The 16,669-nt window shown below is 34.2% G+C and overlaps 2 protein-coding genes across 2 annotated transcripts; one reads left to right on the top strand and one right to left on the bottom strand.

Annotated features, from left to right (window-relative positions):
• Window positions 1-2,358: 2,358 nt before the first annotated feature.
• On the bottom strand, window positions 2,359-9,628 carry LOC127711140 (F-box only protein 39-like). The gene is made up of 3 exons (XM_052217088.1): window positions 8,563-9,628; window positions 6,687-6,848; window positions 2,359-2,591 (listed from the first exon to the last, which is right to left on the bottom strand). Exons 1-3 carry the CDS (start codon window positions 9,605-9,607, stop codon window positions 2,437-2,439), a joined length of 1,362 nt encoding a protein of 453 aa, XP_052073048.1. The 5' UTR covers window positions 9,608-9,628; the 3' UTR covers window positions 2,359-2,436.
• Window positions 9,629-9,898: 270 nt separating this feature from the next.
• Window positions 9,899-15,591, top strand: LOC127711844 (uncharacterized protein DDB_G0290685-like). The gene is made up of 3 exons (XM_052218008.1): window positions 9,899-10,962; window positions 12,564-12,722; window positions 13,482-15,591. Exons 1-3 carry the CDS (start codon window positions 9,963-9,965, stop codon window positions 15,557-15,559), a joined length of 3,237 nt encoding a protein of 1,078 aa, XP_052073968.1. The 5' UTR covers window positions 9,899-9,962; the 3' UTR covers window positions 15,560-15,591.
• The last annotated feature ends 1,078 nt before the right edge of the window (window positions 15,592-16,669 follow it).

The following is a 16,669-nucleotide window of genomic DNA, read 5'->3' as shown; positions in this document are numbered from 1 at the left end:
ATATTTCATGTATATGCAAGATCATGTTCACAAATTGATTGATTGTTGAGTCCAGTGGGAAATATTTCATGTATATGCAAGATGATGTTCATGTATTGATTTATTGTTGAGTCCAGTGGCAAATATTTCATGTATATGCAAGATCATGTTCACATATATATATCAGTGTTCCAGCTTGAATCTCAGGGCAGAAGGGTGCTAGTTGTCTGAAAGGGCACTTTAGCGTAATAACCCAGATTGTAAGGGCACTGTTGGACTGTATAAATTACCTTGAATATTGTTAGGCTCAGCTGGAGAACATTAGTTGTATTTAAACCATATTCAGAAAATAATGTGTTCTTGATGTTGGTTCCAGTAAGATTTTTTTTTATCAAATTATCATACCATGAAGCAAAGCATATCATTTCGATGTTAATCTAAACAAACTTGTACATTTGGTAAGGAAAATAATCATCAGAAATTTCAATGTTTTATAACTTATACCAGTCTATAAAAATAAACAAGTAGTTTTGAAAGATGGAGTTATACATGCAAAATTGAATGTTTAATCAATTAAATTATCTACATTTAAATTGCTTGATCAATCCCCCTATAGTATATTGTTATTAAAGTTATTTATTATCATTTCAATTGTTACAAAAAAGTATTTTTAAGTGCACACCAAAGTGCTCCTAAGTAAGGAGTTTTAAAAATATAACAGGTGAGACAGGAGATGATCATATTATATTGATGCAATAATATATTGCAGAAGGTATAAACAGTTACTTTTTCTCCATCATTGTTAAAAATAAAAGCATTTGTGGAGTGCTCCTATAAAAGGAGGATTATAAAATACAAGAAGTAAAACAGGAAGTGGTGCAATCTTGTTATGTTCAAAGTACAAATTTCTTTGATTCTTCTTTAAATTTCATACTCATGGTTATGAAACAAAACATTTTCACCAATTTACTCAAAACTGTGTATGCCTTTAAAATTGTTTTAGATTTTATTTTTTATGTTATGCCTACTGAAATAATTTTTTTCGGGTGTACATTCGGATTGTTGAGTCCAGTGGCAAATATTTCATGTATATGCAAGATTATGTTCACGTTTTGATTTATTGTTGAGACCAGTGGCAAATATTTCATGCATATTCAAGAGCATCATATTCGTAGTGTATAGATCATATTACTGCAGTTGGCAATCAAGGTAAAATCTGCCAAAAGACTCCATGTTATTCACATTGGTTAAAAGTTACATGTGGTCAGAAAATGACTGCCACTAGTAAGGTCTATTATTTTGGTCTGGTGTATCAAAAGGAAGTGACTTGATGCTCAGTATACACGTGTTAACAAGATTTTGTATAATTGAAGTGGCGTGGGTTTTTTTTTTTGGCTTGGTACACATCAATCATATTTATATTCATAGTTATCCACTTCTTATCTCTCATCCATAGTACTGAGAATGAACAATCAGACTTTGTAATGCTGTGGTGGCCTTTGATAGTTTACTATATAGCACGGGTTTTGCTCATTGTTAAGGGCTGTAAAATGACCTGTAGGGTCCACCTTCCAAATATTGTTGACCTGTCATAGAAAGTTACTGAGGAATAGGATTTACTCAGAAAACTTATCCTGCTTACAGAGGTTAAGGTCAGGTGAAAATGATTTGCTGACAAGGATCAATCATAGTTAAACTCTGTACGCAATTAAAAGCAGATCTGATACACATTTGAAGAGAGGTAAATGTCATGTGATAATGTCATGCTGCAAGGCTTCACAATGAAAACTCTATAAATAAGTAGGAAGGGATATGGTAATCTTATTTTAAATGGATTAAATTTGAAATTCAACTTTTAAACAGAATATCATGTAACACACATAGCACTAAAAGTGGTTTTAACGAAAAATAATTAAAAGTTTGAAGGGTTGAACACCAGATATTATACTGACCATTTTTGTTCAAGAAACACACATAAGAAAGTATCTGTGACCAACACAATATGGAAACATCAATAGCGTTTGTTTTTCTTATACATACAGATTCTGATTGTTCCCTAGGCAACGTTAATCCCCCCTTTTTACTAATAATTTTATTAAATGAATGAATCAACCAATCTTTATGGCTCATAGAATTGAGGCTATTTTAAATCTATTTATTATAAACCAAACACAAAGTTATTTTTTTTAAAAGAGGCGGAAGATACCAAGGGGACATTCAAAACTCATAAGTCGGAAAAAAACTGACAACGCAATGGAAAAAAACCAACTGACAACGCAATGGCAAAAAAAACAACTGACAACGCAATGGAAAAAAAAACAACTGACAACGCAATGGCAAAAAAATAGAAAAGATGAACAAGTGTTTTTACATAGCTTATTTAATCAAGAAAACAATATGTATTCAATACTTCATAATTGATTGTCAATATTTTTTATTATTGATCAAGAGCATTTTCTACATGGCTCCAAGGTCTATTAACAAATCGGTACAGAATTTGTAGTCCAAACCCTGTTGTTCAATCAACTCAGCAAACTCGTCTTTGATTTGACATAGGACAGTCCATTCTTGTTCGGACAGTCCACATGCTGTCAGATGGAGGGACTGTAAGGCTGTAAATGTAAAAGCATTACCATTATACACGATGGCAACAAAACCAGAAGACCAAAAATAGTTCTTATATACCTCAAATGAGTCCCTTGAAAATAGTGGAATTAGTTACTTTTGGAGTGTCAAAAGTTCGTTGGAAGTACTTGATAAATTGCATGCTCATATTGGTGATTACGAATCTGTTCAAAGTTTTGATTTTTCTACCCTATATACCACTTTGCCTCATAATCTGATTAAGAAAAAAGTTAACACACCTAGTTAAATGGGCATTTAAAAAGTGAGAATGCGAAAATTTATGCTCAAACTCTTTTAGGTAATTTTTTAGTAACAACAGACAAAAAAACTATGTAAATTGGACCTGCTTTGATACGATAACTGCACTTGAATTTTTACTAGATAACATTTTTGTTCGCTATGGAGAATGCGTATATCATCGAGTTATCGGAATTCCAATGGGGTCTAATTATGCACCACTTTCTGCGGACCTGTTGCTGTAATGGTACGAGTTACAATTTATGACTTTATGACAAAAATCAGCAAAGACCCATCGAAACAACATTTGATACAAACATTTAATAACACTTTTAGATATTTGGATGATATATTGGCTCTCAATAATGACGACTTCAGTATGTACACTAAAGAGATTTATCCTGCTGAACTGACTTTAAATAAAGCTAATATTAACAATCAACACTGCCCTTTCCTGGATCTTGATATTTATATCTTTATAAACGGGAATCTTAATACCAAAATTTACGATAAAAGAGATGATTTCCATTTCCTATTGTTAATTATCCATTTTTAGATGGCGACGTTCCCTTGTCACCATCTTATGGTGTTTATATATCTCAACTTGTTCGATTCGCTCGTGTATGTGATTTTAACGAAAGAAATCTCTGCATTAATACTGAAAAATTATTACACCAGGGTTTTCGATATCACAAACATGTCAAAACATTTACTAAATTTTATCATCGGTACAAGGACATCATTCGTAAATATAAATCAACGTGCAGACAACTTATACGTTCAGATATTTCACATCCAATCTTTTATGGTAATATTCTATACAAAACACAAAAATGTCGTCATTCACCTCAAAAGCTAACCAAACCTCTAAACAGACCTATTCAGAAGAGATATAGTTACGATACTGTTGCCAGGTCATTAAAGATGGTATTTTTTTGGAATTAATATTAATTCACTCATAGGGTCTTTGCATCGGAAATAAACACATTTATTCTAAAACCAGTTGCTGGCATGATACGGGTTATGTTCTTCTCGTATATTTTATGATGGTATGATACTAAACCCCTAACGGGAGGGAGTGTGCTTGATTTTTCATATGATGAAGACATAATCTTTCAATCAGTTTAATTGAGGTCTGGAGCTTGCATGTCAGTAACTGCTAGTAGTCCTTTGTTAATTTATGTATCATTGTCATTTTGCTTAGTTTCTTCTGTTAGCTATTCTAACATCGGACTCGGGCTTCTTTTAAACTGAGTTTTATTGCGCGTATTGCTGTGTGTTTGTTTATTCTACATTGGGTAGAGGTATAAGGGGGGATTTAGATCTCACAAAACATGTTAAACCCCGCCGCATTTTTGCGCCTGTCCCAAGTCAGGAACCTCTGGCCTTTGTTAGTCTTGTATGTTTCAGTTTAAATTTTGGTTCATTTATATGTTTAAATATGTATGAATAAAAGGAGATGACACAAAAACCAAAGGACATCTAGAGGTGATCAACCAATATTGTCTCTTAGCTGTAAGATTGCAACAGAAACCTTCCTGTATACCAACCCTTATAAGTTACTGTAATTGATATTGTATACCTACTCTAAGATGTTACAGTAATTAAAAATTGTATATCTACTCAAAGATGTGACTAAACAAAACTTTTTATCTACTCTAAGATGTGATTGTAATCTAAATTATATTCCTGCTCATGTTATTACAATACTCAAAGAATATTCCTGCTCTAAAATATGTGATGATCTGCAACAAAAGTTCTTAATCACTCGGAGGCCAAACAATGTGCCAAACTAAATTAACATAGACTTAAAAAATCTGCGACAAACAACGCCGTATTTTCTTAAAGACGGAAACCATGAAAATATATAAATATCTATCCATTGATGAAGTTTCTTACAAGTGACAAACACATGTTGCTGAGTTAAACTAGTTTTTGTCGAGCCTGCAAAATTTATTTCGCGATAGATTCCGGCGTCGGCGGCGTCAACATTTAGGTTCAGTCTGTGGTTAAAGTTTTTTTAGACATCAATAACTTTGTCAACCCTATATGGAGTTTTATGAAACTTGAACAGAAGCTTGTTTATGACCAAAAGACAGTATCCAGAGCAAAATTTTGAAAATATTTATTTAAATTTTTCCGAATTTTACTGATAAATGGACTTAGGTTTTTACAGTTAACAAGTAGATACAGTCTGGGGTTAAAGTTTGTTACACATCTGTCAAAGAGATTAATAGAGTTTTATGAAACTTTGGCAGAAGCTTTTTAGTGATTAAAAGATAATGTCTGAAGCAAACATTTGAAAATATATTTTTTCATATTTAGTATTTTTCTGATAGATTGACTTAGTTTTTTTTACAGTTAACATTTACAGACAGTCTGGGATTAAATTATTTTTTGACATGATAAATTTGTAAACCTTCATGGATTGTTATGAAACTTGGGACAGAAGCTAATTGTCAAGACCAAGAAATAGCACTTAAAGAAAACGTTTGAATTTATTTTTCAAATTCTGTATTTTACTGATAAATGGACTCACTTTTTAAGTCAACATTACACTTTTACACTGACGGCAACAATCGAAGGCGAGACACAGGGTTCCGCGGAACCCCTTACGAATTTTTTTTAAAAAAGTCAACCCTCCCCTCTTTAATCTAGATTAGTTGAATGATAATCTGCATAGAAAGATTCAATTAAAATCAGTACCGAAAAATCATTTATTCGACCTTTTCGGTAAGGTACTAAGTATCTTATGACCACTGGCATGCTATGATGAACCAAAGGTGATATTTTAACAATACATTAACATTCCATTATAATTTAAAGCATGATGTACTAGTATACTATTCTTTTATATAAAAACAAGGAGGTGTGGTATGATGTAAGCAATTCAACAATGAGACAAACCCATACCGTATAGTCCGCTATAAAGGCCCCGACATGAAAAATATGAAACAATTCAATTGAGAAAACTAACGGCCTAGTTTATAACAAAACAATTTACGAAAAACAAATATGACAGACATGAACCAACGACAATCACTTAACTACAGGCTCCTGACTTGGGAATCGAATTTCAAATTTCGAGTCATTTCTAAATGGTATATCGAAAGTATACATGTGTGTAATGTTTGTTGCTGGACATTGACAAAAAAAGCAACAACGTATCAATATTTTGTGCCTCATGTTTAAAAAATCAAAAATTTCAAGATGAAGCTTAATTGTAAAAAATGAATCCAAATAGAAACTGTTATCTAAATTATGGAAGTTGAATTTCAAGTTTCAGCTTTGTAACTGGTGTCACAGTTTGAGTGCGTGTTTACCACCACTACCAGGAAATTATTTTTTAATCGAAAGTAAGGGAAATCACAGAAAATATTATTGTCAAAATAAAGACAAACAAACAATCTCACCAAAATACTACACAGAAAGTTTAAATATTTGGCATAAAAAAAGACAATTATAACGTGTAACAAAATAATGACCAGAAAACTAAAGATTGAGCAACACAAATCCAGCTCGAGATTGCTCGGACGTCTTACGGGCTTCTTAGGACTTGTTGTGGTCGTGCTACTGTACCACGACCACACAAATCCAGCTCGAGATAGCTCGGACGTCTTACGGCCTTTTTAGGACTTGGTGTGGTTGTGCCACGGTACCACGACCCTAACAAACCACTCGAGCCCATTAAGACATAGAATAGATCGTCAGAAGTCAGTGCAAAATCGGTCTACACAAAACCCCCTTATATTAAACCGCGAAGTGATCTTCAATGATAAGCAGTTCCTCAGTGTTCCACTAAGGACACACATCTTGTTTTGTTTGTGGTATTGAATTATACTTACTGGTTTTCTTTTCTGACCGTAAGAGACAGATAGCCCTGATCGTACTGACCACAACATTTGCATTGAGAGTAAGTTGGTTTAGTTTCTTACACTTCTGTAACAGTGTCAGAATATTATCGTCTACAAGTTCGTGATTATTATCTAGTTCTAACGACAGCATGCCTGTAATTAAATAAAACAATCAAATAACCTTATATAGAGACATTATAATAAGTGCAGTTCTCCGGAACCCCTCCCCCTGGATCCGTCACTAAATAACCGTTTCACGGATGCTATCGGAAATGTTCCTTATGTCGTAACTACAATACCCTTCCCTTTTCACGAATGTGACCTACCGAATAAGACTATTTACCGGATTTGTAATAACATAAGCAACACGACGGGTGCCACATGTGGAGCAGGATCTGCTTACCCTTCCGGAGCACCTGAGATCACCCCCAGTTTTTCGTGGGGTTCGTGTTGCTTAGTCTTTAGTTTTCTATGCTGTGTCATCTGTACTATTATTTGTCTATTTGTCTTTTTATTTTTGGCCATGGCGTTGTCAGTTTGTTTTCGATCTATGAGGTTGACTGTCCCTCTGGTATATTTCGTCCCTCTTTTATAATAAGTGCAGTTCTGGTGTTTTTTCTTTTTTTTTTTTTTTTTTTTGTAACATCGTTATAAGCATCCGTATTGTTTTAATATTTTTAACAGAATGTGGTATTGAAGGGAAAAAAGTTCAGATTTATTTTTAGTACTAGTATATGTCAAACTATGAAACCCTTGTACTAGTATGTCCTTCGTGGAATTTCTATAACGTACGACTATTATATTTTTTATATTTCATTTTAACAGAAATGATTTAAAATCGTATTATTCGCAAAGTCTCAGTTTTGAATGTTCGAGGACAGTTAGAAGACCGGCCAATCTAATTAAAATCCAGTTCTATCTTATCTCGCGTGTTCGTATGTAGACTCATATGAGGATTACGAAATCAAGAGATCTATATTTCAATTAGATTGGTTGACCGGTGTTCTCGAAACCTATGTTGAATTAATACAGGTTTCGAGGCAAATGTGCCATACAAATGTGTCATACAAATGTGCCATACAAATGTGCCATACAAATGTGTCAAGCCTGTGCAGGTTATACGCTCTACAGAGCTTGTGTTATTTATGATTTATATATACTGACTTTGTACAAAACCTTTATATCTATGTCTAGGTCATCATATACGGACATTCTGAAAATCTATGGACGAGCATTATATTCTGTATGTCTACAATCTTTTCAATTTAAAATTTGTTTATCAATATGCATCAACGATAAACAATTTCAATTTGCAAGTGTTTCCATATAAAAATAAGATGTGGTATGATTGCCAATGCGACAACTCTCTACCAGAGACCAACTGACATGGAAATCAACAACTGTAGGTCACCACCGTACGGCCTTCAACAATGAGCAAAAACCCATACCGCATAGCTAGCTATAAATTGCACCGAAATGAAAAATGTAAAACAATTCAAACGAGAAACTAACGGCCAGATATATGTACAAAAAAAAATAAACGATAAAAAATATGACATATAGCAAGACATGACAACCAATGAATTACAGGCTCCTGACGTGGGATAGGCACATACGATAAACAATGAATAACATTGATAAATATCTTTCAAATAAAACTGTTTAAAAGACAATTTGTACATATAGTTATACTTATATAAAGATTTGGTTTTAAAATGACTATTATCGAATATTAATTAGTATGGTAATAGAAGTAATCACATTATTGGCTTTTAAACTCAATCAAAAGAAGAGCTACTTTTCTAATGTTTTCCACTCACCAGTTATCCTATTGATTATTAACGACGAGAGGTTCGATTTGACTTACTTAAAGTATTGGCGTAAGAATTTGCAATATGGTCTATCGTAATTGCTAGTCTCCATTCCACATCATCATCATACCCTGTCCAGATATGTAAATCCTTTAATGGAATCTCCTTTACAAGAACCGGGATAATATCTGTGGAATGCCCAATGCTTTCAAACCACATGGTTACCTTCAACTTTGGACACTTCCGGCGTAAAATAGACCACTGGCTGCCACCAATGGTATGAAAATGGGGATCGTTTCGGTAGACTTTAATGTTCATACACTCCAATTTTCCTTCTAATGTTTTCGAAAAAGTTTCAATTATTTCATCGGATAAGCAGTTGTAATTGATTCCTAAATAATTTATGTTTGTAAATTGGTAAATTGCTGACTTATATCGATCATTTTGAAACACTGCTAATCTTGAATGAAAAAAATCTTCAATAAACACATCTTGTACTTTGTAACCAGAATTATTGCCCACTGCTTGTAATATTCGACATCCCCCATCTAAATTGCACTGTGCAGCTGTCATATCAAATATTTTCAAATATTTTTGTGTTTTTAAAAACCTTACAAAACATGCTATTAATTTATCACGGGGTGTTTCGTACTTCCAAAAACGTTCAAGTTCTAATCTTTCAAGCTCAAACTCGAATAGTTTTGACGTGCGCATTTTTCCTAGGACGTCCTCGATTGCTCTCTGGAATATTTTTGTCGTGTGGTATGAAGGATGACTACATGAAATCGATAAATATCTAACATAGTTTCCGAATAAACTTGCAAACGCACAAGCGCGGCTTCCATTATTGTGCGCCCTATAACCTCCCATCTCAAAGTGTCGGGAGCGCCATAGGCATGGCGTCTTAAACAATCTTGCCCAGTTTTTACATGTCAGTGCGGCAGCTGCTCGATCCTTATCTTTTAAAAATCTGAATAACTCTATCACAACGACATCTGGTAGATCAACCCATGTCGATTGTTCCATGCTATAACTGTTAAATATTCTCGATACTGACGTGAAAATCTCACAAACTTTTCCAACAACCCAACTACTTTCCATTCAGTTCGACGTTACTATGCTTGACGTTCTCTATAGTATCAAATAGTGTGATATTATGACGTTGCCACCGTCGTAGTCCGAATTAAACTATTTTCTTGTTTTGGTACGTCAACTGGACTTCATGTTTTACTTTTCTTTAAAATATCTGTAGACAACGAAAAGAAACACGTAACGATATTTAAAGCGACTTTTACTGTTTTAGATTTTTGACCACAATTTCCGAATTAAACCGAATATAATGTACTGATCTTTGTGACGTTCCCCATTGTCGTTTCTCTGGTAAATCTGTGCACGCTTGGAACTTACGGATATGATTTTACATGGATAACGTTGGTGTCTACAAACATTCCTAAACATGTGTGATTTAGGACAAAGTAGTGACTGGTGTTATCTTCCAGATGTTGCTTTAATAGAGATTTACAAATACTTGGAGGATAGTGAACGGGTGGCTGCAGCCCGTGTATGTAAAAACTGGTTGCGGCTCTTCGAAACGCCATTACTATGGCGGTACAGGTGTGTAAGTTTTGGTGGATTCGATGCTATGGGCACAGCCGAAAGATCTTGTAGATATATTAAAAGGTTTGGAAAGCACTTGCGATCATTAGCCATAAGATTCCAAGGACCTACCTATCGAACGGTGAAAGTCATATCTCAAGCAACTGAAGTATTTTTAAAGAAGTTAGCAGTCATAGCAAATATGCGACTGAAAGAATTTACACTTTACCATGCTAATATGGAAAATCACTGGCATTTTGTGGCCTCCAAAAATCGTGTTGTTGCTTCACTCTGCCGTTTTCTGCGACGATGTCGGGAACTTGAAGTACTTAACTTAATCGCTGCGCGTTTAACACTTGTAGATGGCTGTAGAATATTAGAGTCCCTCGGACGGGGAGCAGCATCAAAAACTCTTAAACTTTTATACATGGAAGACATGTTCCAAACTAATGTTATCCCCGTATCTATATCACGTTATCGATATGCTGTAACAAAGTTGAAAGGTTTAACTTATATCTACACCAATTACAACACAGTGAACGGAGAAATCTTACAGCATTTCGCTAGGGAACAGAAAATGAAAACTTTTACTCTTACTATTGATTGCGATATCAATAGTTGGGTGATAGAACCAGAGATGTGGACATACTTTAAGAAGCAATGTCCTGACACCAAAGTCATATTTTATATCTATGCTTCTGGATTCCGTCATGGCATACAGCATGCACTCCCAGAAACTGTTCCTATGAAAGAAATTGACATAATTGCATGGCCAGCAATCATTGAGTCGAGAGCAGAGGCACAAAGTAGATTGTGTGGATTGATTCACCACATTAGTAATGTTTATTCTGACACTTTAGGTTAGTGATTCATTGATTAATCATATCAGTAATGTTTACTTTGACACTTTATGTAAGCGAATCATTGATTAATCACATCAGCAATGTTTACTCTGACACTATAGATAGGTGAATCATTGATAAATCAGATCAAAAATAATAATTAAACACTATAGGTAAGTGAATCATTAATTAATCACATCAGCAATGTTTACTCTGACACTCTAGGTAAGTGAATAATTGATAAATCACATCACCAATGTTTATTCTATCACTTTAGGTAAGTGAATTATCATTGTTTAATCGCATCAGCCATGTTTACTATGACACAATAGGTAAAAAAGAGGCGAAGGATACCAAAGGGACATTCAAACTCATAAGTAAAAAATAAGTGAACAATTGATTAATCACATCAGCATTGTTAAGTATGACAATTCATTAATGTTTACTATGACATAAGAGGTAAGTGAATCAATGATTAAGCCCATCAGCATAGTTTCCACTAACACTATAGGTAAGTGAATCATTGTTTAATCACATCAGCAATGTTTACTCTGACACTATAGAAAAGATAATTGTTGATAGTTCAGATCAGCAATCATAATTAGATACAATAGGTAAGTGAATCATTGATTAATCACATCAGCAAAGTTTCTTCTGACACTAAAGGTAAGTGAATCAATTTTTAATCACATCAGCAATGTTCACTCTGACACTAAAGGTAACTGAATCATTGATTAATCACACCAACAATGTTAACTCTGATATAATACGAAAATGAATTCATTATTCATCTATCAACAATGCTCCTCTAACAACAAAAGGTAAGTTGATGATTACTTTATCACATCAGCTGTTTTTACAGACAGACAGACAGACAGACAGACAGAATATTTTATTATAGTGTCACATACCAATACAGAACAATATCATACATCATAATATAAGTATAGAAATACAAATGAAAATTTCATTCGAAGTTAAAATATCGGTATCCAGCCACAACTGACTTATGAGACACTTTCGCTTAAAGACTTATTCTAACATTCATTAAAAATGAATAAATAAAACTTTTACAATAAAAGAACATATTATACACAATATTTTCTGCGATTAAACATAAAATATAAAGATTTTGCTAAAAAGGGTTGTATACAGTCATGTGACATCAGAAAAAATAAATTTGTCATCATGACAATAAGTAAAGTAATCATTGATTCATCTAACCACAGAAGGTTACTCAAACAGAATTGCTAATGAAATCTTATAATATAAAAATAAGAAGATGTGGTATGATTGCCAATGCGACAACTCTCCATCAGAGACCAAATGACATAGAAGTTAGAAACTATGGGTCATCGTAACGGCCTTCAACAATGAGCAAAATTCAAACCGCATAGTAAGCTATAAAAGACCCCGCAATGACAAATGTATAAGTTTGTCTAAAGTTCTTGGCTTTTCATTAAAAGCAGATATAACACCAACATTACTGCATTATTAAAGTGTCCGAGATTGCCAGTACGGTAATCAAAAAAACACTTCTCCTGGTTTTAAACATAAATTTGCATACGAAGACTTATTTAACTCAATATAAGATGAATAATTTGTTTTTATTTTAACAGAAAGCTTCAGTCTTCACCTTGACAAGAACCAGCCAGTTGACGATGAAATTCTGTACTTTCTTGGTAGATGTTATCGTCTGAAACATTTGAGTTTGTTCTGTAAAATGTCTGTTAATACCGTGGAGAAGATTTGCCAAATGCAATATGATAAACAATTAAGTAAGCATTTATTAATTTTGACTTGTTAAACATTGTTTGGAATCATCTGAGACTACTATAACACAGACTTTGAATCATATATCACGACATGGTTTTTATAAATGTATTTTTATACAACTATATTTATGCAGCATAATGAATTATGACTCATTTAGCTTTGATATGCCTTATGTTACCCGTAACTTAATGTAATGCATTCAGGTATCAGAAAGACGTAATATAGCCTTATCTGATCACTGAAAATGAAAAGGGAGTCAACCATGTTAACATCATATGAATTATATGTCAGAAAGACAACGAATCCACATACCACATCTTGCTGACATGTCAAACTTTGTTACTTAGACTTAATCTTAAAGCTTAAAACAGGATGCAAATTAGGTCAGGGTTAAATTACCATGATTTCAAACGGATATTGATAGTATTGACCTATACAGTAACACATCTCATGTAAAAACTTTGAGATTCTAAGATAATACAAATGAAGTCAATGTCTGGCGTATCACAGAAAAGCTAATAAGGTCTTGTCTATAAAAAACTGCTTCACATTGGTGAAAAGAGAGCAATAAGATTTAAGGCAGTTGCGATTGTTTAAGTAGTATCAGTAAAAATTAAAATCTTTTTCGTTCGGCATAGGCGTGGATATAACTAAAGTGAAATCTAAAACAAAACAAAAGTTACATTTGATTTAGTTTTACTGTTTTTAAATGTTCAGATGAGTTAGAAAATTGCCAATTAGAAGAATTTTGTCAATTTCAGATCTGCGATCTCTAAATCTTGGTGTATTGGGTCTAGAGGAAACAGAACTGAAGTATCTAATGACCATCCGGGTTCAACTTACACAGGCTATCAGCCAAAGAAATAATAACGTTGTCATCACATCGGAGATGGAGTCAGACGATGACGAGGAAAGCATGGAAGAGGAATCTGAAGAGGAAGAAGAGGACGAAGAAGATGGTTTAGAAGATGAAGACGAAGACAGAAATGTCGAGGAGGAAAATGGTCACATACTTGGAAATCTCGATGGACAGGCTTATGAAGAACAACCTCGTGCGGCTGTTGTAAATAATGAGGATGATGGCAACGAAGACGAAGATGAAAGTGAAAATAATGAAGAGGGCGTCGAAATAGAAGAACATGAAAACAATGAAGAGAGCAACGCAGATGAAGGGGGAAATGGTCACATAATTGAAAATCATGATGGACAGGCTAATTCAGAACAACCTAGTGTGGTGGTCAATAATGAGGATGAGGGCAACGCAGATGAAGAGGAAAATGAAAACAATGAAGAGGGCAACGAACTAGGAGAGGAAAATAAAAATAATGAAGAGAACAATGAAATTGTAGAGGAAAATGAAAATGAAGAGAGAGACGAAAACAATGTTTTTCTTGATCACCAACATGATGGTGCAGAAAATGAAAATGTGGGCGAAAACGATAATCAAAACGATGTCGAGGTTAGCAATGAATATGATGGCGAGGTTAACAATGGGAGCAATGTCGAGGTTAACAATGAAAACAATATAAACAAAGGAAACGATACACTCAATAATGAAAACATTGATGGCGGAAATGTAGATGATGCAGACAATGTGGAACAATATAATGAAGATGAAACCCTGACTGATGGTCAACAGGAAAACAGATCAAATATTGAACATAACTCTTTGAATGTTATTAATTGTGAGCATCAACACAGTGAAAGCGACAGGATAAATAGTGATCATAATTATGGAAGGAGCTTTGATCAGTATTACGAAAATATGTCTTTCAAAGAAGACATCATTGATTATGATACGGATAGTATTGAAATAGATGAACAGAGCAACATGCAAGAGAACTATATAAGCAATCCGGGAGAAACTAGTGGAAATAATGGCAGAGATATCTGTCCTGGGAATTACGTTGGATACGTAGAAGTTTTCCACTGGGAGAATAGTTGGACCCGTGCCAGAGAAGATTTCCATGGTGAGGCTTATGATGTCAACAAATACTTCCCCTTGGAGGACATTGAAAACGATGATGTCCAGTACACGGGAGGCTTTAATGCAGAAAACAATGAAGATAATAAAGGAGATAGCGAGAAAGAATGGAATGATGAAAACAGAGGCCAATTTAACAATGAAGTTGAAGGATACAAGGAAAATAATGATGACAAAAACATGACAAATGATAATGGAGAAATCATGTATGAAGGTCACTTGGAGAATATAGGACTGTTTAATGATGGCGACGTTACAGGGTACGGTGGAAGTGTAAGAGATACTGAAAACATCCGGGAACGAAACTCTGAAAACGGCGAAGAGTTCAATGGAGAGAATTATCACAATGATGATGAAGGAAACAACTATAATGAGCAAGTCAACGAAATCGATAACGAAAACATCGATCATGATAATGAAAACATCGATCGTATTGATGAAAACATCGATCATGATAATGAAAACATCGATCGTATTAATGAAAACATCGATTATGAAAATGAAAACATTGGTCATGAAGATGATAGCCATGATGGCATTGACGATTCCGATATCGATAATGACAACAATGAAGATGTTGGAGATGACGAAGCCGATGAAGCTGATTATGATGATGAGAATGAAGGTGATGATGAAGGCGATGAAGAAGATGATGAAGATTCAGTCGATGATATTTTTGCACAATTAATGGCAGAAACTGATGACGAAGAGGAAGATGAAGACTATGATGCTGTATTAATGGAGGATAGATCTGAGGATGACGAATCTACTGAATATGATGAGGATGAGGATAATGATGATGAAAACGGGGATAGATCGATAAATGTAGCAGAAACAACGGACGAAGAATTGTAAAAAGTTAATTGCACCGGTAACTCAATTAGTTTAAGCTATGAATAAATAATTTTTATACTGCAAGTTTTTGATCTGTATTTGAATAAAGAAGTTACACACGTATGCATATCCATGTGGAAAGGGGCGTAGTAAGTGGGCGAACGGATATATATCAAATAACAATGTCTTTAGCCTCGACATGGAGCAGACACTCACAAAGCTTTACAATGTATACAATTTAGGTTGGAATCCTTGTAACTCTCAGTTCAGATGAGTTTTCATTAATCCATGCATAAAAAATTACATTTGTCATCTCGGGGCCTTTCATAGCTTCCTATGCTGTGTGTGTTTTGCTCATTGTTGAAGGCCGTACGGTGACCTATAGTTGTTAACTTCTACGTCATTTGGTCTCTGGTAGAAAGTTTTACCATTGGCAATCATGCCACATCTTATTATTTGTTTATTGTATAGCCAACATGTTGTGTTGAGTAGTAAAATTATAAACGTAAACTTTTAAAGGATGTTTGTCTTTGAACTGCACAATTTGTATGCATGGCCACATACTAGTATACGCGTGAAAATGTTTACCATATTTTATGAACAGAATAAGACACTTTAGATTTGATTTTAGACTTGATTTCTTGATTGACAACACATTTGTAACCTTTGGAGGATGTGTTTTTCAACAAAGAAACGGCATTCCCATGATAACGAACTGTGCTCCTCTTCCTGCCGACTTGTTCCTTTGTTCATATGAGGCTGACTTCATACAAAAGCTTCTAAGGAGTAATTAAAAGAAGCTGGCATTATCCTTTAACTTCAATTTCCGCTATGTAGATGATGTCCTCTCACTAAATAACTAGGCAATGACAATGATGGATGGTCGAGAATAAAACTTTACGACAGAAGAGATGATTTTAGCTTCCCAATTGGGAACTTTCCATTTCAATGTAGCAACGTTCCAACAGGGCCTGCATATTGAGTATATATCTCCCATTTGATACGATAATCCAGGGTTTCATTTCTTTCATGATTTCATTGACAGAGGGTTGCTGCTCACAAAGAAGCTATTAAACCAAGAGTTCCAAGTGGAGAAGTTGAAATCATCCCTTTGAAAATTTTCCGAACGCC

This window comes from Mytilus californianus, unplaced genomic scaffold, assembly GCF_021869535.1.
Source record: "Mytilus californianus isolate M0D057914Y unplaced genomic scaffold, xbMytCali1.0.p SCAF_8, whole genome shotgun sequence".
Lineage (NCBI taxonomy): Eukaryota > Metazoa > Mollusca > Bivalvia > Mytilida > Mytilidae > Mytilus > Mytilus californianus.
This window is presented reverse-complemented; position numbering and strand designations above follow the sequence as displayed.